General features: G+C 35.0%; 1 protein-coding gene across 3 annotated transcripts in view; it reads right to left on the minus strand.

The window, feature by feature from the left end:
- CNTNAP5 (contactin associated protein family member 5) overlaps positions 1 to 27,295 on the minus strand; it is a 915,392-nt gene that overhangs the window by 483,271 nt on the left and 404,826 nt on the right. For all 3 annotated transcript variants that reach the window (XM_020963128.2, XM_020963129.1, XM_078146792.1), the window contains 3 exons: positions 25,263 to 25,466; positions 17,037 to 17,221; positions 4,424 to 4,567 (listed from right to left, as the gene is read on the minus strand). In XM_020963128.2, coding sequence (XP_020818787.1) covers positions 4,424 to 4,567; positions 17,037 to 17,221; positions 25,263 to 25,466 — 533 coding nt within the window. The remainder of the gene's footprint in view (positions 1 to 4,423; positions 4,568 to 17,036; positions 17,222 to 25,262; positions 25,467 to 27,295) is intronic.

Consider the following 27,295-nt stretch of genomic DNA (forward strand, 5'->3'; position numbering starts at 1 on the left):
TTAACCCTGTTTGCTGCAGTTTCCTCATCTTTAAAATGATCTAGAGAAGAAAATGGCAAACCACTCCAGTATCTTTTCTAAGAAAACCCTAAATGGAGTCTTGAAGAGTTCGACACAAGGAAATGTCTGAACAACAACGAAACAATTATTGATAACCATAAAACACTTCTCATAACCCTTTCTGTGTCATGGACCTTCTTGTAAGTCTGGTGAAGCCTATGGCCATATTCTCAAAATAATGTTTCTCATATACATACATACATGTATATGTATGTTATATAAAGAGAATTATATATAGAATTATAGCGGCAACCAAAGGTTAGTGAAATATATATATGTATGTATGTGTGTGTGTATATGTGTGTGTGTGTGTGTGTATGTGCATGTGTGTGTATGTGTGTGCATACACATTTTTTTTCTCTCAAAGTTCATGGACCACTTGAAGCTGGTCCATGGACTCCTTGGAGGCCCTTTGGACCCTAGGTTAAGAACCCCTTATTTATATCACCATAAAACTTACTCAATATACCACTGATAGTTACAATAGAGTGATATGTAACAATTAAGTGGCTGGAAAAAGTAATAGAAGTGAAATAAAAATGGTATTATTCATTGCACAAGCATTTGTAAATTATATTCCAGACACTTGGATACAATTTTAAAATATCAGTCATTATTTTTAAAAAAATTATATTTGATTGGGGTCTGTGGAGAGGAATGAAAATATGTACTTTGAAAACTAGGTAGAAAATGAATCCTGGCAAATTTGATGTTTCTTGTATGTAATACTCCATCTCCCAACCATGTGCCTTTTCACTGTCTTTCTCTCATGTCTGAAATGATCTCCTTCCTTACCTCCATCTCCTGGTTTCCCTGGCTTGGTCAAGACTCAGCTCAAATCCCACTTTGTTCCATGGGTCTCTTCCCAATTCTCCCTCTGCCTCTCAATACTAGTGATTCTTTACTGTATAGCCTCTGTGTGTGTGTGTGTGTGTGTGTGTTCATACACACTCACATGGATAAGACAGAGAGATGGATGGATAGATAGAAAGATGCATAGACAGACAGATACATAGATACATAGTGCTTAGATGTTTTCTCTCCAACTAGAATGTTAGGTTTTGAGGGCCTATATCACACTTTTGCAGGGGATTTTTTGTTTGTTTGTTTTGTAACCCCACTGCTTAGCAAAGTACTTTCTTAGTAAATGCTTATTGACTGACAAAGTAATTTAAGGAGGGAAGGACACTGGAAAATGAGGATATCAAGGTAGTCTTCCTGCAGGAGGTGACAAATGAGCTAAGCTTTATAGAATTTTAAGGATTCCAGTGGGCAAAGGTGAAGTGGGTATAGGTTCTGGGCATGGGGGAGATTTTGTACAAAGGCACAGAGAAAGGAGATTGAACATGATGTACAGCCTGGACAGTCTGACTTGAGCATAACTTTCATGAAAGAGAATAATGTACCATAATCCTGGAAAAGAAGGCTGGGGCCAGATTGAGAAAGTCCTGAAAAATAAAAGAGATAAATTTCTTTTTTATCCTATAAAATAGAAAGACATGGGAACTTCTTGAACAGAGGGTATTATTTTGTAACCTGTACTTTAAGAATCAATTTGACAGCTGTGTAGAGTATGGACTAGAAAGGGAAAAAACTGGAGGCTAGGGAAAAAAAATAACATTCCAGGGAAAAAGTGATAAAGTTCTTAACAAGTGTGACAATTATGTGAGTGGTAATAATTTAAGGGATCTGAAATTTATTATGAAATGGAATTGACAATACTAGGCAACTGATTTGATATGAAAGAAAGAATTGAGAATAATAGAGTAATATATATGAGAGTGTTATGCAGAATCCATTCATAAAAATGAAAAATTAACCCTTTTCCTCTGCAGACAAAGAAGCAGTATTTTAAATGCATATGGAAATTCACTAGGGTCTAATTTCTATATTCAAATGACTAAAAGGAAAAAGCAGTCAGATAGCTATACATACATATAAACATAAATACATACATACACACAATATACACACATATATGTGCACACATTTATAAATGCATATATATGAATCATGACCTACTATAAACTTTTATCATGATTTTCCCTTCCCTTATTTTTCTTTCTTTTTTGTCTCCCAAAAGCATTGATAAAGCCTCTTTCTTTACAGTAGCACAAAACACTTACATTTTCAGTCACTCTAAAGGTTTAAATTAGTTAGTCAATAAGATAACATCATTAATTGAGGAATCACAATGTACAGGGCACAACGGAGTAAAAACATGACCTTTACAGAGTCACCTTCATGAGTGATCTTCATGAGTACAGAAATAAGAAAGATGACATCTCTTTTAGGCACTGTAGATGCAATAATGCCTGAAGAAGACACTGGCTATATTGAAGTTTGAAGGGCATGTCACACTCAATAGGTCAAGTAAACTAAAAAGCCAGAACACTTTAGGCATGAGAAAGAGAATGTAACTATGATAGCACCCATAATTTTATTTTTAAATTGGTATGGGAATAAAAGAGATTAGAATAAAGTTGATGTCTACAAAATGCTAATAATTCTTGATAAGGGGAGCAGGAAATGGTTCACCAAATTAAAATATACCAGAATTCTTTTCAACATCTCTTTTCAGTTTGTCAGAGTTTATTCTAGGATGAACAAACAGAAATACTATTAGGTGCACAGTATAGTTCTAGATACCATTGGTGATAGGTAGATAGATAGATAATGCGATTAATACACTATAGTGTATATATAATATATAAATATACTGTAGTATATATAGTATAGTATATATAATCATATAGTATATATAGCTATATATATAACAATGTAATATAATATGTGTACATAGCCACCTTTCTTTTCCTGATTACAATATATTTGAGGAGATAGGGAATAAATAAATACAAATTAAAAGAAAATGAGCGAAATAGAAGTACGAGATTACATTACAAAATAAAACCATAAATCAGAGTAAGATTAAGTGCATTGGAATGGTACCTGGGTGGGGAACCTGTGACCTTCTAGTTCCTTGTGTGTGGCCTTTTGACTGAGTCCAAGTTTTACAGAACAAATCCTTTTATTAAAGGGATTTGTTCTGTGAAGTTTGGATTCAATCTGCACTTGAGGATCTAGAAGACCATATATAGCCTAAAGGCCACAGGTTCCCCACTCCTGTATAGAGAGTAGTTACTATGAACTCAGAGGAGTGAGGGATTACCATGAGCTGGAGTGGTCTGGAATATTTCATAACAGATTGGCTTTGTTCAGATTAGTATGGTTAGATCATTAGAATGGAAAGAATACTCTAGACAGTAGGAATGGCATGAGCTAGAAGTGTGTTTGATCCTCTGTGAGCACACTAATACTGCTGACATGGCAGCTGTGCACAGTGGCAAAGTGGGAGATAAGATCTGACAGGTAAGTTGGAGTCAAACTGAAGAGGGTAGCCATGGAGATAATAGGGCTTAAGAGAGATATGGGTATTGGAGTATACATCCCCAACATTCTGACTTTGAAGTTATGATACAATGCAAGTTGTCCCTTGATGCCACTGTCAGCTCACTGTGGCATTTTTTATTCAGTTAACCAACCAACCACAACAAAAATCCTTCTCAATACATGCAATGAAATTATCACTGACTCGCCAACAAAAGTTGAATATACATAGTTTTCAACAATAGAGACATAAGAAAATAATTATTCACTGCCCTAACACCTCAGACTTGTAATATATTTCAAACTATAGCCATAGGACAAAAGTTAAACCATGTTCTTAGTAAGATTGCTTTTAACATCTTTTCAGATACGGAAAAAATAGACAAAATAACATGACCATGTAGTCCTTCGATATGCCTTAGAATAGTAATATCTTCCCCTAGAGGAGAACTTTCCTCATTCAAAAAGTTGACTATTCTTTCAGAAAGAAAATATCTGTTATTTCTCATACTTATCTTGAGATAACAACAGTCATATGTTTTCTTAAAAGCACTAGATACTAAGTTTGACCTTTTTAGGTAAACTCGATTTCATTGAAAATTAAGTTCAGGGGTCAAAAACTGCACGTCCATAGTTATAAAAATATTTGTGATTCCATCAACTGCGTTGCTGGCAATAGCAAAAAATGATTCAGGTTAAAAATTTCTGACTGCATTTCTAACTACAGCTGACTCAATTCCACAAGGGAAATGGAAATCTTTGAATTCCTGCTAATGTGTTTGTTTCCCTTGATAGCTCTATTGATGTTAAAAGTCTCCACATTCTTCCAATGACCCAATTATACTTGTGAACCACTATTGACTGAGAGTAGTATCATCTTAGTTGGCAGACTGTGTCTAGTAGGGAAAATCAGGCAAGCTCACCAAAAAGTAGCAAGAAAGAAGCAAGTGCAAAGAGATGCTTTTTGACTTACCACAGTATAGATCTGATGCTTGCGTCTTTTGGCCAAATCAATTACATTAACTCCATTATAATAAAGGTTTTCAATACATCCATGAAAGTTTTTCTTCAGGAATGTTCCTGGTTTGCCTGGGACTGGAATCCCTCCAAAACTGAGCTTTGAGGAAAAACAAATTCAACCCTCAGTTATAAACTGCAAAGGAGCAGGAAACGTAATTAAAAAAAAAAGAGTACACTTTGCTTTATCCAATTGTATGTGCGAGCCAAGTGGCTCAAATAATTATAGACTGCTACTTGATTACACATTGAAAAAGATACTGATTAGCCCACTTAAAAATAACTATAATTGCTGGCTTTTTAGGAGCCTATTTTACAAAACCTTTTTTCTTATCCTTTCCGAACCCGTTAAAACTATATAAAACAATAATTTGCAAGAAAGGAGGAAAAAATAAAAGAAAATCAAAGTCCTTACATTTATTTCACACACAAGAATCTATAGCAATAGGGTCATTTGAATAGCTAAAGAAAAACTAAAACACTAGTTCTACCAGCTACCAATCTAAGAAGCAGGTCAGTTGGTAATGTGGCTAGCAAACAACTAACCTTTATGAAACACATAACATTCCTAATCATTACATACACTCTTGAGCTATGAAGTTCTCCTGTCTCCTAATCTATACTAATCCTGCTCATCTTTCAGAGCCTAGAACAACCTACATGAAGTCTTTCTTAACCATTCTAGCCTACTTTGATTTTTCCCTTTTCTGACTCTTTGAATTCACTCTGTATACCACTTAATCGACATCTCATTATCAACAGACTCATCCACTATATATTTAAGATATATTAGTCTTCTCTTAAAATATTCATCCAATGATACTATACACCCTCACATAATTAATTTTTGAGATACCCCAAAGGCATGTGGTGGGCATTTGTATCCTGCATCACATTACCAATGATACACTGTGCCAAAGAAGTAGGAAAAAAGGATGTCATTAAAGAAACATACATCTAGAAAAGGAGGTTAGTCTGTCATGGAGTGAGATTAAGAGAGAACCAATGGATAGTCGAGGGACTTTTTCATTTTTCAGATATAGAACAAGTCCTCTAATCTTTTGGTGGAACTAGTGTTAAGTATTTACAGGAGGTCATCAGTGACAGACAGAAAGGATGAGAAAAGAAGGATGAACTGTTATCAATAATATAGTTACATTGGAGTACTCACATCAATGTGACCATAGGCCCACTGAAGTACTGGAGTAGTACCACATCCTTAGCTAGATTGTAGGGTCCTTATGAGTTAGGCTATAGTTCTATGCTTCTTTTGAATTCTTTCCCTGCAACCCAAGCAACCATAGTATCTAGCACAATGCTAAACATTAACATGTGAGTTAGGTAGAGTGTAGATAAAGTACTGGGTTGTGAGTTAAAAAGAGAACAGTTCAACTTCAGCCTCAGACACTTGTTAGCTATGTGACCTTGGACATGTCAATAAACCCTCAATTGCCTCAGTTTCTTCATCTATGAAATGGTAAAAATAATAGTACCTATTTCCCCAGGTTGTTGTGAGGATAAAATGAGATAATATTTATAAAGCACTTTATAAACTTTTAAATTTTATATAAATGCTAGTTATTAAATATTTATTAATTCAATGAGGGCTCTTGATAATTTGTCAGCATTACCCAGGAATGTTCAATTTCTTCATTCTAATCTCCCCCACTCATTTTTAAAAATTAATTATCATGAATTTCTCAAGTCTTTAAATTTTTTTTTCTAGCTTTTGATGTCCAGACATTTTTCTTTCTTTAGCTAAGATGTATATACATGTATACACATAAATATACATATGCAAATGAGATACATGTATACATATGTAATCTATAGGTTTGTATATTAATACACATGTTCATAGTATATGGATGCATAAATATACATATATCAATATTAAATAACATCATTTTCCAAGATCTTCCTATATGATAGATATCTTCTTTCATAACTTTAAAAAGGAACAAAATTTTCTTCTAATTAACTGTTTCCCTGGTAGCTATAATGCATTACTGCAACATAGGTCCTTCACCTAGAGGTAGATGAAAAGTTTTGAACCTGGTAACAAAATTCATGCAAGTCAGTCATACAAGAGACAACTTCTTTAAATACAGACAGGCTTTTTAATGTATACAGGTTCATTACCAGAGCAGGTAAACATCAGGTCCAATATATTTAGGTAATTAAATTATACATTTTATTCTTTATAATCATCTCTAGTCCTTGTATGGTCATGAACTTTTTTGTAACCCAAAGTTCTAATCAATATTTTTTCCAGTTTTTTAATTTGTTCATGATGAGACTTTTTCTATGTACATCATGTGTCCATTTGGAGCTTTTTTTTTTGTATAAGATGTGAGGTATTGGTCTAAATCTATTTTTTTTCATACTGCTATCTGATTTTCCCAGTAGTTTCTGCCAAATTATGAGTCTTTACCCCAATACTTGGGGTCTCCGGGTTTATCAAATACTAGATATTTGATACATTTGTCTCTGTATGCTATGCACATAAACTGTTGTACTGACTGATCTCTCTATTCTTTAGTAATATCAAATTGTTTTAATAATAACCACTTTGTAGTGTATTTTGAGAACAGGCACTATTAAACCTTTCTTCCCATTTATTTTTATTATTTCTCTTTAGAATCTTAATCTTTTTTTTTCTCCTCCATAAAAGCTGTATTATTATTTCTAGTTCTATAAAGTAATACTTCAACAGTTTGATTGCTGTGGCATTGCATAAGTATACTAATTTAGAGAGTGTTGCATTTTCTTATATTTCTGTGCTTGCTTACACTACAAGGCAACCCGACATAATAAATAGACTTCTGGGCTTGGAGTCAGACAACCTGCTTTCAAATCCTGCCTCAAACACTTACTAGCTAGGCAAGTCACTTACTTTCCACATGAAGATTTTTTTTTGAAGAAGACACAGATCCTTCTCCTGTATGTGCCACATAAATAATGGAAAGTTTTCTGTTTCTTGTTTCATGGTAAAATATTAAGCCATTAATTAACATCACGATTTTTAGCTACTTTGTGTCAGTCATGTCACCCCATTAGACTGCAGTTTCTTCATAACTAAAATCTGAAACTTAGACTATACAAAATTTCAGCTCCCCATTGTAGTATAGTCGACTGTGAGATTTTGAGTCAAAATAAGGGTTTATGGCCATTTTGGTTTACGCCATTTTGTTACCTTTGACAAATTATTTGCCTTCTCTGGACTTTATTTTTTTCAATGTCAAAACAAGAGGGCTGTACTAGATCATAGTATCAGATTTAGAGGTAGACGGTGCTTTAAGTAAAAACTCAGCCAAGATGGCAGAAAAAAGGCAGTGACATGCCTGAGCTCTCCCCAAAACCACTCTGAACACTACTAAATAATGCCATAAAAAATTCCTGGAGCACACCAGAGCTTGTGGCCACAGTGGAGCAGGGACCTTTGTCACAGTTACAGGGCAGAAAAGAATGCTTATGGTCACTCACAGACCAGATCACAGGCCAGGAGAGCAGTAAACAGACCTCAGCTTAGATCATACAACCTTGGAAAAACTGAAAATTACAGGTCCCTAGAAATATCTCTGAAAACAGCTGCACAAAACTACTGAAGTTTGGGACAGTGCGTCCTTTACCATGGAAGCAGAGCCCTCCTTTAACAAGGATTTAAAAGTCAAAATATAGGCTGGCAAAATGAGTAAATGACAGAATAAGATAATTCTGATGATAGAATGACACTATGGTGAAAAGGAAGATCAAAACACACACTCAGAAGATACCAAAGACAAAGCTCCTACATGTAAAGCCACCAAGAAAAATATGAATTGGTCTCAGGTCATGGAAGAGCTCAAAAAGGATTTTGAAAAAGCAAGTAAGATATGCAGAGGGAAAACTGTGAAAATAAATAAGAGTGATGAAAGAAAATCATGAAAAAAAATGAGTTAGCAGCTTGGTAAAGGAAGGAAAAAAATATTAAAGAAACAACAACTTAAAAAAAAGAGTAGGCCAAATGGTAAAAGAGGTACAAAAAGGCAATGAAGAGAAGATTGCTTTTAAAAAGCAGAATTGGACAAATGGAAAAAAAAAGATATACAAAAACTTACTAAAGAGAAAAATTCCTTAAAAAGTACTATTGACCAAATGGAAAATGAGGTACAAAAGGTCACAGAAGGAAACAATTTCTTAAAAATTAAAATTGAGCAAATAGAAGTTAATGACATTATGAGAAATCAAGAAATTATAAAACAAAACCAAAAGAATGAAAAGAAATAGAAGACTGAAATATCTCATTGGGGAAAAAAAACTGACCTGGAAAATAGATCCAAAAAAGGTAATTTAGAAATGTCTGGAGGTCTAGAGAGCAGGATTACAATAAAGAATCATTTAACCAGAAAAATTGAGTATAATCCTTCTGGAGGGGAAATGGATATTCAATGAAATAGAAGACTCTCAAGCATGCTTGATGAAAAGACCAGAGCTGAATAGAAAATTTGACAAGACTCAAGAGAAGCATAAAAAGATAAACAGGAAAGGGAAATCATAAGGGACTTAATAAGGTTAAACAGTTTACAATCCTACATGGGAAGATGATACTTCTAACTCATAAGAACTTTCCAATCATGAGGACAATTAGAGGGAGTACATATAGACAGACGGCACAGGTGTGAGTTGAATATGAAAGGAGGATATCTACAAAATAAAATTAAGAGGTGAGAGACAAATGGACTGCGGAAAAGCGAAAGCTGGAGATAGAATGGGGTAAATTATCTCACATAAAAGAGGTAAGAAAAAGTTTTTACAGTTGAGGGGAAGAGGGGGGAAATAAGAGGGAGTGGGTGAACCTCGATCTCATCAAAATTGGCTCAAAGAGGGAATAGCATACACACTCAAATGGTATAGAAGTCTATCTTACCTACAGAAGAAGGAGTAGAAGAGGGCAAGAGAATGAGTGGGAGTGTGATAGAGGGGAAGGCAGATTGGGGGAGAGGGTAGTCAGAGGAAGGACAGAGGGAAAGGAGGGAGAGAGTAGAATAAATGGGAGGGTTGGATGGAGAGAAATAGTTAGCAATAGTAACCATGAAAAAAATTCTGAAGCAAGTTGCTCTGATAAAGGCATTATTTCTCAAACATATAGAAAACTAAGTCAAATTTATAGAAATAAGAACCATTCCCCAATTGATAAATGATCAAAGACATAAACAGTTGTCAGATGAAGCAAACAAAGCTGTCTATAGCCATATGAAAAATACTCTAAATTACTACTGATTGGAGAAATGAAAATTAAAACAATTCTGAGATACTACCATATACCTGTTAGACATGCTAATAGGGCAGAAAAGGAAAATTACAAATAGTGGAGGGCATGTGGGGCAATGGGGAATTAATATACCACTTGGGGAATTGTGAACTGATTCAAACATTCCATAAAGCAATTTGGATCTATTTCCAAAGGGCTAGAAAACTATGCTTACCCTTTGATCTAGCAATACCACTACTAGGTCTGTATCCAAAGTAGATAAAAACCAAAAAGGAAAAGGACGTATATGTACAAAAATATTTATAGTAGCTTTTTTCTGGCAGCAAAGAATTGGAAATTGAAGGGATGCCCAGAAATTTGAGAATGGCTGAACAAATTGTGGTATGTGATCATGATGGGATACTATTGTGCTATAAGAAATCATGAACAGGATGCTTGAGAAAGAATAGATAGATGCAAAACTGAAATGTACCATGTACAAAGTAAGAGTAATACTGTAAGATGATCAGCTGTGAATGACTTAGCTGTTCTCAGCAACACAAGGATTCAAGACAACACTGAAGGATTTTTGATGAAAAATGCTATCCATCCTCAGAGAAAGAATTGATGGTGTCTGAATACAGATTGAAGTATACTTTTTTTAACTTTATTTCTCTTGAGAGTTTTTTTGTCTATGTTTTCTTTTACAACATGACTAATATGGAAATGTTTTACATGACTACACATCTCTAATCTATATTAAATCACTTTCCTTCTCAATGACAGGGTGTGGGATGGGAGGAAAGGAGAGAATTTGGAATTCAAAGTTTCAAAAATGAATGTTAAAAATTGTTTTACATGTAACTGGGAAAAATAAAATACTAAATAAATTTTTAAAGTGGGACGAAAAATAAATAAAATATCATTCAATTATCTCATTTAATATGAGGAAACCAAGATGCAGCGAAGAGAAATGACAAGATAACACAGACAGCATGTAGGACAATCATGATTTGAACTCAAGACACTCTGACAAAAAGCTAGCACTTTGTCAGTGATCTTTGCACTTTTACTTTGAGTAAAATATGATCTGATGATCTCTGGGAACTCTAACCTTCTATGAAGTAATATAAGTTTAGGCAAAAATCAGTAGCAGATGCAGGAATCGGTCCCAGGGATTCTGACAAGACCTCATAGTATCAACATTGACTAGATTTCCTTTAGAAGAATGCCTCCTAATATCACCCCTTTTCTCCTCTTTTTTTTAAGTGTTATCCTCAAGTATTTCTGCTCATAGCTTTACAAATGAATATCTAAAGGATGGAGAATCAATATCAATTATTCTAGTACCTTATCTAGAAAACAGTTTCCTTAGCAATCTGTAGTTATTTTAATCACCAAATAAATGGTTTTTATTATACCCATATTTTTTAATCCCTTGAGAATGCTATGAGAAGGGCTCCTTAAAACACATCAGGTAAAAGTCTTATTGGAGTGATATGGACTTTAAAAGAGGGTATTCATGGGAGTCTCATTTAGATTCATAAAATCCAGAGTAAGGAAGTAAATTTCATCCTTTTCCGTTATATCGCAGTAGTTTGTTTATAGCAATTTTACTTGAATTATAGCTCTGCCAAACAGGGTTTCTGAGCATGCCCAATATAAATTCACCATATTCAAATTCACATTTAGTATGTGGAAGGTCTTATATTAGACTCAAAAGGTAGGTGGATATGCTGACATTTAGATGGCTCTGTGATCTCATCAATGTGGGTACTCCTTCTAACCATTCAGAAGATAACCCATTCATGTCTGTCCCCTGCCCCTGCCTTGTGCTTCTTTTCTCAATGTGTTCACCTATGAATCTGTCTTAGAGGGCCCCCCAATTCTAGGGACCTATTCTAGAGAAGGTGTTCTTAACCTTTTTTTTTCTTATTTTGGTCATAGACTGCTTTGCCAGTCTGCTGAAGTCTATGGACTCCTCTCAGAAAAATATTTTTTGGGCAGCAAAGTGGCACAGTGAATAGAGCACTGGCCCTGGAGTCAGGAGGACCTGAGTTCAAATTCGGATTCAGACCAGACACTTGTCACTTACTAGCTGCGTGAAATGGGCAAGTCACTTAACCTGAATTGCTTCGCTTAATTTTTTTTATGTAATTGAAGGAAATGAAAAATTTCAGTTAGAGGCTAGTGAAAATAAAGATCATTTTTTTTTATCATTACAAGTTCATAGACACTTTGAAATCAGTGGATCCCTTCAATGTCTGTGAACTACAGATCAAGAACCCTTGACCAAGACCTCTTAATGTTATATAGGTACCAATAAGGATATAAAGATGAAAAAGAATGTTGTTCCTATCCTTCATGGGAACTGCAAGCTACAAGAAGAGCTATGACAGGTACACAAGGATGTAGGACACAAGACATAATATGATAAAAGCAAAGGAAATGTCCAGACCCAGTCCTATTAAAGTAATTGAACCAGATGTTTCAATAGCTTCAAAATCCAAATCTTGTTAAAGAAGATTCACAGGAACATAGTACAAAAGCTAGGATGGATGCCAGTACCCATCTAGTCCAACCTCTTCATTTCACAGATGAGGAAATTAAGGCTCAGGGAAATTAAATGACTTGATACTTGACAAGTAGTAGATATCCAAGGCAAGATTTGAACCCAAGTCCCCTGACTCAAGAGCTGTTGTTGTTTTGTTTTGGTTTTTTTCTACTTTATCATGCTATCTCCCTCTGAAGAAGGATTTGAAAAACTCAGAGTTTACTTTTAGCTGAGGAAAGGGATCAGATAAGTATTCATAGAGGAGATGGTATAGAACTGGGACTAGCAGGAAGAGAGATATTTCAACAGATAGGATTGTGGAGGAATGAATTTCAGATCTGTGCAAGTATAGAAAGAGAAGAAATGGCAGGATATGGTTGGTAACAGTAAACTAATTTGGCTACTCAAATAGAGTACATGGGAAAGGAATAGATTGACACAAAACTAGATAAATAGATGAAAGCCAGTTTGCAGAAAGCCTTAAATGCAAGGCTACAGAGTTTGTTTTTTGTACTAAAGTAAACATGAAATCGCTGAAGATTTTTGAGTAGAACAGTGGCATGACTTTATCTGTGTTTTAGAAAGACAGTAGCTCCTTTTGGAAGGATGCATCAGAAATGAGAGAGACAGGAAAGGGAGACTGGCCATTTTATCTAGCTAAGTAAGTGGCCTGAAGTAGAGTCGTGACTCTCTTGGTTCAGAAGAGAAAGTAGGTGTCCGAGATACTGTTGTCATAGAGTTGACAAGATTAAAAATTAAACTGATTAAAAATGAGAAGAGTAAGGGAGAGCAAAAAGTAAAAAACAAAAATGATTGGGGTTTTATGCCTTGGTGACCATGGAAGATAGTGACACCATCAATAGAAATAATAAAGATAAGGGGAGTGTGTTTTTTTTTCTTTTTCTTTTTTAAGAGATGTATTCAACAACTGATTTGCTGGCAACTTCACAATATATTGTGAATATTCAACTTGTTTCCATGGAGAATCCTATTATGTTCATGCTACAAGCGACACCAGCAAACCACTAGCCTCTTCGCTTTATTTTATGCATGTGGAAACTGTAACCCACTGAAGTTAAGTAATACAGTTATCAAGTGGTTTATCCAGAATTTGAGCCCAGGTCTTTTCATTCTTTGTCCAATGCTTCCCCAATTTACTGTACAATATAAAGTACTTTGAGATGGGGGAAAGAAAGCCTTCATTTTTCTTCACAAAATATTTTTATAGGAAGCTGGAGTTTTAATAAGGAATGTAGGTCACCAGAATTCAATTAATCTACATACAAAATAGCTTAGGATTCATTCAGAAAGTATGCCACAAGAACATCTGTGACCTGAATCCAGCAGCCTGCAATCATTGGGATCATATCCTATTTGTGATGAGTATTTCTACCAACACCAAGGAGGAATTTACTCACATGGTCTCTAGCTGGAATATAAATACTTTTTATTAATAGTGATACTCCTTGATTCATAGAAAGGATCTTAGCATTATTGATGTTAGCGCTATAAAGGACCTTAAGTGCTAATCTAATCCAAATGTTTGCCTCCACTAGGATAACCCATCATTACACCCTTTGAATAGATGGCCTATGCTTTTAAAAGGCTACTGCATTTTCTCATTATAACCTGTAGGTTACTCAAGGTTATCAAAATCTATGCAAGTATATCCATGAGCTCTGGCAGGTTTTACCAATCCAAAAACATTTTGATTATGAGTCCTGTGATGTGTATCTGTCTTCTGACGATCAATATAGATAAGTTAACCAAACCACAGATTATTATTATTATTATTATTTTTGCCTCTGTAACTTATAAAGACTGTGTATTAAGACTTGAGGAAGTTGAGCTATTTATTGGGGGGGGTGCAATAACAGAGATGAAATCACAGACCTTCTGAAATATTTAAATAATTTTAGGTAATCCACTGAGTTTCAGAGAACTTGTGATTCTCCAAAGGTCACAAAGCTAGTTAATAGTCGAATAGGTACTAGGAGCATAGGAACTTAGATCTAGAGCAGGAATGGATCTCAGAGGCCATTTATTCCAAGCCCTTCATTTTATAGATAAGAAAACGGAGGCATAGGGAGGTTAGGGATTTTCCACAGACCACACAGATAAGTGGTCAGTGACAATATTTAAAGTCAGGTCATCTGAATGCCAGAGTCAGTGTTCTTTCACTTGTACTACACTACCTTGGCAGTTCACTTAGAGGAAATGAGAGTTCTTAGCCTAGAGAAGTCTCACTAAGTGACATAATAGTTGTCTATATGTATTTGAAGGCCTGCCAAGTAGAAGAGGAGCTATACCCATTATGTTTGGCCTCAGGTGGCAGAAGGGAATAATAGATTGGCATTACAAAGAGGTCAATTTAGGATCACATTTAGGAAAACTTTCAAATAATCAGAAGTGTCCATAGTGGAAAGTGCTACCTCTTTAGGTGGTGAACTTCCTTTTCCAAAAGGTCTCTTAGTAGTTTGGAAAACCATTTGTGATACATGTTATAGTGGGAATTTAATTGTAATTTTTATTTTTTTTGTATATGAGTTGACTAGAGGGCACTGAGGTCCCATTTAACTCTCAAAGTCTGTGATTCTGTAATTAACTTAAAAATTAACTAATTAGCTTATTGTCTTTCCACTTCACAACATGCTTCCTTAAGAACCGCCTCTCCAAGAGCTACAGAGATCCAATGCTATCTTGAAATTCAAACTGTCTTTTTCAGTTAATATAATTCTGCTCATCTAACATAACTAACTCTATTATAATCTCTCTAATACATTTTCCTCCTCCTCTGATTAAAATTACCTGAGAAATCCTAGACAAGCCTTTTACTCTTTAAATCAGAAAGAGCTATTATTTATGGTAGAGATTCTTATATTGGGGGCCAGTAAGTTGTTTTTCAAAACTATATATAATTGTATTTAAATACAACTGGTCTTTTATAAAAATTTCTAGTTTATTTTAGGCATTTAAAATCATTGTGAAAGGGGTGAAGAGGGGTTTTGTTTTGTTTTGTTTTAAGTTTGCCAAAGGGCTCCATGACACACAAAAAAGAAGCTGATTTATGGCACTTGCCAGATATATTTTTCTTTGCCTAGGGAACCTATTTTTGTGATGCCAGGCAATTCAGGCATGCTGATTGAGGTTTGTGGTAATCTCATCCTAAAGAGCATGTTCAAATTTATCAAATTGGATGACATCATGGTTCTTCATTTCCCTGAGCATTAAAATTCACTAGACAGTAAATCAGCAGAACTCCTAAAAACACGAGAACATAAGTTTGCATACATTAAGTGAGACAACCCAAGGAATTTTTACCAGTGAATTTGAGGAAAAAAACTTGAATTAATGGGTGCACTTAACAGAGAATTCTTTATACTGTATTGCCCCGTTTCCTAGTAGATTCTTCACAGTTTTACCACAATCACAATATTATGTGTACCTTTTTCATTTCATCATTCAAGTACATCCACTAAAGAGTAATCAATTTCCTTAAACTTCCAATTACTAACAACCCAAGCAATTCCATCTGTGTTCTGAATTCTTTCAGTCAAAGATTGACAAGGTCCTTCATGAGAGAGGCAAATAGCATGTCTTGTCAATAGCCTGTTAAACTAGACTTAAGATGGAAAGCCTGAACCTTGGTTTTGTTCACAGTGATGGAAAAAATAGTCTATTGTAAACTAAAATCAACATTCAATCATTCAGAGGTAGATTGGCAAGCTTGTCAAATCTGCAGGCTCATATATTTTCATCTTTACTTTGTGCTAGCACCTTTCTCTAAGAGGTGGAATGAAAGAAAAGTTAAGAAAATAAAATTCAAATTCATAAATTTTGTAAGTAGTTTTTGATCATTTATTTACTCTGAAGTCCCTATACTTTTTGTGAATAGGTATTTACACACATCTATGTGTGTGTGAATATGTATTTATAGATAAATTAACATTTTTTAATACTTTGTTGCCTTAAATTTCCTAGTGAATTCCTCACAGTTTTACAATAATCACACGTATACATACAAAATAACACCTCCACACATATATACATACACTTATCCTGATGCATGATATATATATGTGTGTATTTGTATGTATATATTTATGTATATAGAGAGAATGCATAAAGGATGACTCTATTGCCTCAAATGAACACTTTAGACTGTGAAGATTTTTGCTTGTCTCCATTCTCCCAGTTCCTCATTGAACATATGCACGTGTTTGTATATATGTAGAGTGTGTGTGTGTTCCATACTCACAGGATACAGAATGGAAAGGCACCTTGGAGTATACATCTAGTTCAACCCCTTAATTTTATTCATGAAAAAACAGGTCGAATAACCAAATCAAGACAAAGCAGGTGAGAGACCCTTTTACCCTTTTGTTCCCTACTTTCTACTCTCAACAATCTTTCTCTCTCTCTCTCTCTCTCTCTCTCTCTCTCTCTCTCTCTCTCTCTCTCTCTCTCTCTCTCTCTCTCTCTCTCTCTCCCTCCTTTTCTTTCTTTCTCTCTCTCCCTCTCCATTTCCCATCCCTCTCTCCTCCTTCTTTCTTTCACTCTCTTTTGTCTTTCTCTGTCTCTTTTTCTATTTCTCTATTTTCCCTTCATGCTTCCCTCCCCCTTATGTGAATGCAAGGTGATACATATCACAAGTATGGTTTTTCTCAATTCATACCACTGGTGTATATCCGTGTTGGCCAGTTTCTTTATATATGTTCCTGAGGCCCAGTTCATCTAACCTTATGCAAACTGAAAGTAAATAATACCTGAAACCCATCTCACCTCATAATCAATGTCCAAATAGTCCCCATCTCCTTTAGCCCGGAAATGTTGAGTGTGCTTGTCCACTGTGAAGTTCACTTGCTTATTGAACCGCTCAATGAGGACTGAGTGCCAATGCTGGTCATCCAGGAGACTGCCTAGTGTAACTGAAGGCTGGCTGTTACTGAAACGACGTTTGCTGTCACCTGCCAAGGGCAAAAAAAATTGAAGAAAAAATAAAGCATAATTGTAACGGGGCCTATCGCAACACTCGAATACCAGGGAGTTCAGACAAGCAAATATATACTTAGTCAATAAAGACTTATCAGTTGCCTATTATGAGAATAGTATTATGCCAGGCACTGAGATGAATTAAAAGAAGCATTAGGCACTCTTCATGCCTTCCAGGCTTTTGCTATTTAATGGATGAAACGTATATACATGTAAATGTTAAATAACCTAAGGTAGTATTTGAGAAGTCAAATGAATGGTGTAAACTACTTTCATCGTTGATCAGAGGAAGAGTTCAATGGGACTAATGCTAAGCATGCAGTAGCCACTTAATAAATGTTTGCCTGTTGATTTGTCTGGAGTAGTCTGTGGTATATAATCATTCGTAATAAAGGTGAAAATTTGTGATGTCCTTTGAAAATTACATAGAATTTTGATTAGTAAGAAGAGGGGAAAGAACTTTCAGGTAGGGAAACATCAGTACCAAATCAATAATTAGAAGAGAAGAGCAGGTTAGGACACTAGGGTCATGGATCATGACTCTCTGGCTATTCTCCATTTCAGAGGACAGTTCTTGGTTTCACTTCTTTGTGTCCCAGCTGTAATCTTTTCTTTCCCGAGAAAAGGAAAGGCTCTAGCTAAAAAAAAAAAATCTATTAAGGTTTAAGAACGCTAATCAATTCAAAGGACCCAAGATAAAAAAAGCTACCACCTCATGAGAGAGAGGTGAAGGATTTAGGATAAAGATGGTGATGAATGCTTTTTGAGAGATAGTTAATGTAGATATTTATTATATTTGATTATGTCTATTTTATTAAAATGTTTTTTTTTAATTTTCAATAGGAAAGACATAGGAAAGAGAGAGCTGTTTGCTAATTGAAAAAAATAAAGAAAAATTCTCACAAATTCACAAGTTCTCAAAGAAGAAATCCCTTGCCTTGGGAGTGTATTTTATTCCAATCAGTGAAGCAATCAATTGATTAAAAAGCATTTATAAGCGATAACTGTGTGACAGTTAGTATGGTAAAGTGATGGAGATAGAAAGTAAAAAAAAATCCCTGTTCTCAAGGATTTCATATTCTAAATGGATAGAGAAACCAAATTAAAAAAAAAAGATATAGTTGGATTACATTTGAGAATTTCTATAGTATTTTTGATAATGAAAAGTTGGTTCCTGACTTAAAAACTTAACTTTTTAGCCTAGATGTAATGTTACATGGCTTTGAATCATGGACCTCTGAATCTCTGAAGAATCAAGCAATCATTTGGCCAAAAGTTATTAAGCACCTTCTAAATTAATATTGCAAGAACTGAAAAAGAAATGTGAGACACAGAGTGGGCATAAATAGCTTGTGGCTTATTCTCTCTTATGCTTTCCACACAAGGAGCAGTTTTAAGGGATGTCATCCAAGAAATGTGTGCCTGGAAATGGAGGTGGTTAGTCATATAATAGAAGCAAAAGATAAGAGATAGACAGCCTGAGTATTGCACTGGTACTCTTGGAATGTCAAACAGTCTAGAGGAAGGCCTCAACCGATTCAAATAAATCACAATGGATTATTTATAGGAAGTAGACACTTTAACAATAGATCACATACTCTAAGATGAATTTCATTCTTTGTTCTATTGTATATACCAAAAGCATAAGAAAATAAAAGTGACTTTGAAAGTCCAGGGCATAGGTAGGTTCCATTCTGTATTGTTGTCATATCTACATCAATAGGATTTTATATTTGTGTATTGAAACGTTAAAATTAAGTAACTATAGTCATCATTGATGAATTTAAATGAACATAAATTATCATGAATATAAATTATCAAAAAGGGTAGATTAAGTCTAAATTAATGAGGTTTTATTTAATTTGTTATTCCTTTTTTAGCTGCCAGAATAATAATCATCAACAGTTTCTTTCCATTTGTCACAGAATTTCAACACCTCTGTAGGAAGTCTTATTTTAACAAGTCCTATGGAAAGTTAAGTTGGTAAGATAATTTGATAGACTGGGAATTTTAGTTTCACCTCAGGTTGGATATTTAGTGCTGTTCTCTCATATCTTTTAGAGAAAAGAATAAAAAAGTATTTTTTTTCAAAGATGTCCCATATAACAATGAAATTTTGATTTTCATAATTTACACAGAGTACTTAGTCCTAAGGAGAATATCAGACTAACTTGTTTATAAATCCACAGCTAAAAAAATGAAATGTTTAGTTCACGTTTTGTGTGTATATATATATATGCATATATATACACACACACACACACACACACACACACACATATACATATATATATATATATACACACACATTTAGAAGCTATTTGATTTGCTTTTAAAATCTATCTTGCTCATAATTTGTTCTTAAAATATGACACATTTAAAATCTAAAATGACATAATGTGATAAGTACTATACACTATAACCAGAGGCATTAAACATTGTAAAAGATACAGGAAATAGCTAAAAATAATCTGGAAAACTATTTACCATAACCATTTCATTATATTTTTCTTGAGTTCTTACAGATGAACATATTGAACTTCTCATTTTTTATCATATGTATATATGCGTGCATGTATGTATGGATATATGCACGCATATGTATGGGTATATATGTACACAATACATACATATATATGTATATATTGTGCACATGGATACATGTGTGTATGTGACTAATGCAAAGATATGAGAGGAAAAAAAAACACTGAGAATTTGAAGTCCGAAGATCATGACCAGTTCTGGCTCTGCCCTGTGCTAGCTGTACAACCTGGAACAGGTCACCTAACCACTCTGAACTCCAGTTTCTTTAGTTCCAAATCCATGATTGTGAGGATCCAATGAGAAAATATGTTGAAAGTGTTGCTCTAATTTTTTTTAAAGAAAACTGAAACAAAGGGCATCTATAATTTCTAAGCCACTGAGCATGACTTTCAATGGCTAGAAAAGGAAGTGATACTTCCTATGAAGACAGCATAACCTCATCAAGAACAAGTCATCACAAAATAAATGCATTTCCTTTTTTGAAAGAAAATAATCTGGCAGAGGAGGGGATATGGTAAATATGGATTAACCAGAAATTTTACAAAGCAGAATATCTCATGCTATTTATACTGATCGAAGTTATGGAGATATGTGGATTAGAAGATAATATAAATAGATTCAGAACTAGGGAGTGGCAAAACTCAAAGAGCAGATTTTAAATGATTCAATATTAAGTTGGTAGGAGGTAGTTAATGTAGTACCTCAGAACAGAGATCTGTTCTGTGTATATGTGTGTTATATTTTTATCAGTGATTTGAATAAAAAGAATGATTGAGTGAATAAATTGTTTTGACTATTATAAATACCCAAAATAACTATAAAGGACATATAAAAAAAAGATATAATCTGCATCCAGAGAAAGAACTGATAAATAGATGTATATACAGAATAATTTTATGTGTGTATGTGTGTGTGTGTGTGTGTGTGTGTGTGTGTGTGTGTGTGTGATGGCAGCCATCTCTAGGGCAGGGTGGGGTGGGGATAAAAAAGAGTAAAAAAGAAACTTAAATTATAATTTGTTATACATTTGAAAGGAATAGCAAATTGTGTTCAGTAGATTTGCAGTTCCATGTACAATCATCTTTTTTTATTTTACTGTTATTGAAATGCTTATTTTATTCCATAAATATGTATTAATGTCAAAAAAAGGAAAAAAAAGAGATGGCATGGTTATCAAATACACAGATGATAGAGAGCCAGATAAGACAGAATATACTTGAATCAAAATCCAATAAGTTTTTGACAGGATAAAGCTTATTTTTTTTATCTTTTTGTCTTTTTTCAGTCATTTTTCAGTTGTGTCCTATTCTCTGTGACCCCTTTTGGGGGTTTTCTTGGCAAAGATACTGGAGTGGTTCACAGTTTCCTTCTCCAGCTCATTTTACAGATGAGGAACCAAGGCAAACAGGATTAAATGACTTGCCCAGGTTCACACAGCTAGTAAGTAAGCTGATAAGCTTAGTTCACAAAGCTAGTAAGTGTGAGGCTTAATTTGAACTCAGGAATACGAGTCTTCCTGGTTCCCAGCCAACTGATCTAGCCAATGCACCACCTAGCTGCTTTATAGATTGAATCTAATAAGATGATTTTTAATAGGTAAAAATTAAAATCTCATATTTGGATTCAAAGAATCAACTTCACCAATATAGGATGAGGTAATTATGGTTAGATGGAAATTTGTCTGAAAAAGGATCTAAGCATTTTAATGGGCTACTAATTCATTATGAGTCAGCAGTGTAATGTGGCAGCCAAAAAAATACGTAATGTAATTTTAGGCTGAAATGACTGGCAGAGCTTCCACAAATAAAGAATTGATACTCCTATCCACTTATCAGATCACCTCTGGGGAACTGTGTTCAGTTCTGGACACTGCAGCTTAATCCAGAGAGAATTCAGAGGGAGACAATGATGATGGTGAGGGGTCTTAAAATTATGTTATATGAGGAGCTGTTGAAAATATTGGGAAAGTTTAGTCTAGAAAGAAAAGACTCAAAAGGAAATGATTACTATTTTCCAAAATTTACAGGCTCAGTAATAGAAGGTTCTTCCTCAATATTTGTCTCCTCCTATGTTTTAATTAGAATTCATTATTCATCAACCATAGCTTATGCTAGACGGTTTCTGAGGTTTTACCCAAATCTAAAATTCTGTGATTTTTATGAAGTGTTATTATAAATGTAAATTACTATCATATATATTGTGTCCAGTATTACCAAACAAAACTTTAATCCATTTTGCTCAGTAATCTGTTAGGAACTTAAAGGTAGATGTGGCTATTATACTTATTTTGACATCCACTCTCATTCTAAATTTCAAATAGGTGGGTATTTCAATGGTGCACAGATGAGGACAATTGCAAAGTGAAATGTATGCTGTCTAACAATCTCTCTCACTAAAGTCTTTTCACAATTTTGACATTATTGTTTCAAAACATCTCTATCTCTGCACAGCTTGTGCATTTCTGTTATATTTCATGCAACCTGGAGAAAATAGAATAGGATGCATTTTTAAGTGTGGTCAGGCCACTCCAGATCTGGAATTGTTTTACAAGTAATTATCCTTATTATATTTTATTAGCTCCATATCCTTGTACATGGTCTTACAAAGGGTCTTACTTTCATAAAAACATCTTTAAAAGTTTACTTTTTTCGTGATATAAGAATATCCATAGGATCATAACATTAGGGTAGGAAAAGGCCTCACTGTTCATCTAGGTTGGAAATCCCACTCCACTTTGTAGATAAGGAAACTGACATCTAGAGCTGTTAAGTAACTTGGTGAAGATTATACAAGTAAGAAATAGTAGAATCAGTGTTTGAAACCAGTTGCCCTGATACTAAATCTAGTGTTATTTCTACCAGTATTCTGGAAAATCCAGACAAATGGTTAAAGCATAGATAGGGAAAATTGAGCAAATACAATTTTATTCCTCAGACAAGGGTAATCTACAAATACCATTTTGGATTTGCTTGTCATGCACTAAGTCACACGATTAGTTTCCAGTGTGAGCAACTTTGATTACTTATTCATTCAGCAAGTCTTCATTGACGGAGTGGTATATATCACCCCAGTGTGTGGTAGATACCTAGTGGGCCCAAGAGAAGAAAAACGAATCCATTGCCCTCTAAGTGTTTTCAGACTAGTTGATGAGATAAGAGTAATTAATTAATGAATTAAGATTAAGTAACCTGAATGAATCGGGACCAATAGTTGCCATGAGGTCATCTTAGAAAGACACTCAGAGATGCAGAATTGTAATTAGCAATTGTGGCTTGAAGGACAAGCACCACAAAATGTGCCCCAAGATAAACAGCATAAAACGGTATCTTTCAGTGATTACCTTTTAGTCAGCCCCGTCAGTGAACTAGCACTTATTAAGAACCTACCACGTATCAAGCACTGTATTAAATGCTCGAAATATAAGGAAAGGAAAAAGCAATCAGTTCCCGTTCTCAATGAGATCACTCTCTGATGAGGGAGATACCGTGATGGCCAATATGTACAAACATACTATATACAGAATAACTGGGGTAGTCTCATAGGGAAGGCGCTAAAGACACATTAAAGAAACATTCAGGGGTGGGGAGCAGATAGAGCTCAGGAGATCCATCAGAATCTCCAACACAAGACCCCAGATGGGAGGGAAAGAAAGAGAAAGGGAGAGACAGTAAGGTATAAGAAGACAAAAATTACAATGATGACATGACACTCCTCCACCTTTCTTGTCTTTGCACTAGCTGTTCTTCAAAGCCTGGCTCAAGCAGTCACCTTCTAAATGAGGCTTTTGGAAGATTTCCCAAGAAGCTATTGTCTTTCCCACAAAATCACCCTGTATTTATTTTCCATCAATCTTCTAGTTTTTTTCTTCCCTGACTAGATTATAAGCTTCTTGAGGGCAGGAGTTATTTTCACTTTTGCCTTTGTATCCCCAGCACCTAACACATAGCACGCCTGTAATGAATCTTTATTGACTGAATACTGGATTCAGTATTGGAGAGTATGCCTTTTGAAGATAATGGGGGGGGGGGTTGGATGATCTGGAAGGTCCTCAAGTGGAGAAGAAATAAGCTAACAGATGGTTAATTTCTGAAATATTTAATTTAACTAACTTGATGATCTGAGCAGTTGTTTCAACCTACTGAGAGTTTTGACAGTGCCCTCCACATTCTGTCACTACTTTGATTGTCCTGCCTTAGTTGTGGTTCACAGGGATGCCTCAGGTTAGATTGATTTTGTCTGACTTTAGAGTCAATTGCTATTACACCACAGCCTAATGTCTTCCTTGTTTGGCAGGAAAAAAAAAAAACATTGTCTAGTATTGTTTGCCTAGTAATGTTTGCCAGAAAATGAAACTTTTCTGTCATTTTTTTTACTTCACCATCTTCACAGTATCAATTTTAAAGTAAAATTTCCATCCCACTCATTTTTAGTGAAATACTAAATGGGAGGGGGGTCATGTTCATGACAAACTGTGACATTTTTTCTTTGCATCTTGGCTACTTTTCAGGTTTCTTCCTCAACAGATAAGCTATTTTCTCTATTCCTGTGAACTCTGCTCTCTGCGTGATACAAAGAGATACATTCTTTTTTCTTTTCCTTCAATAGGATCTTGGATCCCATGGAGGGGGCTGAGCCATGAACCACCCAACTTGGGGGGTCAATTAGAGGCAACTGAAGACATACAGTGAATATAGAGGGAATAAGGGAGAAAAGCCCTAATATCTGTGAGCTGAATTCCAAGCAAGCACAATTACTATTGGTAATGATAGCCTTGCTTTAATCCAGATGAGACACTTTTAACAACAACCATAAATACATGTAAACAGACATACATACACACACACACACACACACACACACACACACATGAACACACACACGCACACACGAACACACACACACACACACACATCTTCTCTTAGTGACTGGAAAAACTTGGAAAAATGGAGGGAGAAATGGAAGTAAATAGCCACTACACACATGAACATAGACCTATACAAACACCAGATCCTAACTCCCTAGCCCCACACCAAATAGCCACATTTTTAAAAATTAAAGAAAATAAATCATTTTCAACACAACCTTGCCCAATTTTACAAGGTATTCATATCCAAAAATACATGATATTTTATGTGAGTCAAGATACAGCTAATGCATTTTTATATCCCTAATGTGACTTCTGACATATCAAGGGAACTGGAAGAGAGCATATGTGTGTGGGGGGAAGTATTGTATAAATTTGATTGTTCTGCAAATTTCCATATTTCTACATATTCAACTTCAACTTCCTTCACCAAATTGATTCAAAATTTCCCAAAATGTTATATTCTTGCTGGGTTGTGCAGAGGAAGGGAGTGTATTTTATGCTGTGCTCCAATTGCTTCTATCAAAGAAGTATTATAAAATCAAAGTTGAATGTACTTGCTTTCATTATCATCCCATTTGAAGGAGGACAGAAATGACAGATCCTACCTAGGTTGATATGTAAGGAGAGTCTCCCCTTCTGGAGTTCCAATGTAATGTAATCTCCATGCTGGCCCTCTCCATGGAACAAGACCCCATCTCCTTGCATGCTCTTGAACTTCAGAGAAATCACATCTTTAAAAGTGCTCATTAGCTTCTGATTGAATCTGTACAGGAGGGAGCTTCTGCCATCAAAGTCAGCAATATCTGATTCTGAGGGAGAAGTGAGAGAGAAAAAAAGAAAGGAAATCAAATACAGCAACATTCTTTATTTTAATTGACAGTGAATTCAAAGGCATTGTCTAGAAATCTGAAAACACCTCCGTCCATCAACGCCTGGAAGGATCCTCTTTTTCTAATATAATGTAAGTTTCTTGAGAGCACCAACTATCTTGCTTGTTGTGCTTATATTCCTCATTTTTTAGAACAGTTCTGGGCAAATAACAAGAACATAATAAATAATTGTTTTATTCAAGTATCAATGGGCAGTGTTTGTATAGGCTCTCAAACCAAACTAAGGGGTGGGGATGACCCAATAACTAGCAAAAAATGGACTATCACCTCCTATAGTCCTTTAAGATTATAAGACTGTAGAATCAGAGATGTGGAACTAGAAGGAGCTTCATTTCCTCAAATTTGGCTTTAAAGAATTATGGTTTTTATGTATCCTCACTTTAAAGGGAGCTATGTATCAGCAGAAGTACCAGAAAATTCAGGCACGTATCTGACTATTCACAGGGCAATTCAAAAACCCTGGTCTGTGCACATATTATAATAAATTAATTACACACAGATTTTAAAATAGTTGTGATATCAGGATTCTTTTATAAAAATATTTCACAATTGCATGTAAAAATAATTTTAACATTATTATTTTTTATAATACTGAGTTCCAAATTTTCTCCCCCTCCCCTCTTTCCCACCCAGTGAGAAGCAAAGCAATGTGATATAGGTTATGTGCGTGGAGTCATGCAAAATATATTGAAAGAAAACAGACCAAAAAAAAAAGAAAAACAAAGTTAAAAAAAAAGTATAAATACTTCGATCTGCATTCACCCCCTATCAGTTCTTTCTCTAGAGGAAGACATATTTTTCATTTAAGTCCTTCAGAATTGTCTTGGATCATTGTGTTGCTGAAACATAAAGTTACTTGGATTTCTGACAACTTGGAGAAACTCCCAGAATGGGAACACTGTCCACCAGTTATGATCTCAACCTACCTATGACTTAGTTCATTAGTCCTCAGAAGTTTTTGGAGGCACATAGAGGTTAACTGACTTGCCCAAGTTCTCATAATTAGTGAGCAGTAGAAGAAAGACTGAAACCCAGGGGCTCAGACTCCAGTTTCAGTGCTTTTTCCATTGGCCTCTTCAAGAACAAAAGACAAACAACAATAATAAGCTAGCTCCGTGAGCTTATATTCTACTGGGGGGGGGCATATTTAAGTATGTGCAAAATACATGCAAAAGAAATGCCAGGTATTTCAGCCAGGGAGGGACTAGAAGCTGGAGGGGTCAGCAAAGCATTCTTGTAAAAAGGGTCACTAGAGCTGAGCTTTGAAGGAAACTAGGGATACCAAGAGTTGGAAGAAAAAGAGGAAGTGAATTCCTGGTAAAAGGATAACCTGTACAAAGTTATAGAGATAGCAAATTGATGCAATACATGAGGAATGGTAAGAAAATCAGTTTGGGTGAAGTATATGAATGAAGAACTTCCAAGTACTGTGTGGAGTGCTAGATGTAGAGATAAGAAACAAGTGTTTGAATCCTGCCTCATTCACTTACTCAATGCAGGACACTGGGCAAATCTCCAACTCTCATTCCTTATCTATAAAATAAGGAGACTTCTTTTGATGACTTCCATGGTCTTTTCCAAATCTAAATCTATGATCCCATGTGTAATATAAGGAGACTGGAAATATAGGTTGGATCCAGACTGGGAAGGATTTAAATGTGATGCAGAGGAATTTATATTTGATATTAGAGAAAATAGGGAGCTACTGGAATTAATTTTACTTCTCGTAGTTTATGTACTCATAATAT

Source organism: Phascolarctos cinereus, unplaced genomic scaffold (genome assembly GCF_003287225.1).
Source record: "Phascolarctos cinereus isolate Bilbo 61053 unplaced genomic scaffold, phaCin_HiC Scaffold_726;HRSCAF=1367, whole genome shotgun sequence".
Lineage (NCBI taxonomy): Eukaryota > Metazoa > Chordata > Mammalia > Diprotodontia > Phascolarctidae > Phascolarctos > Phascolarctos cinereus.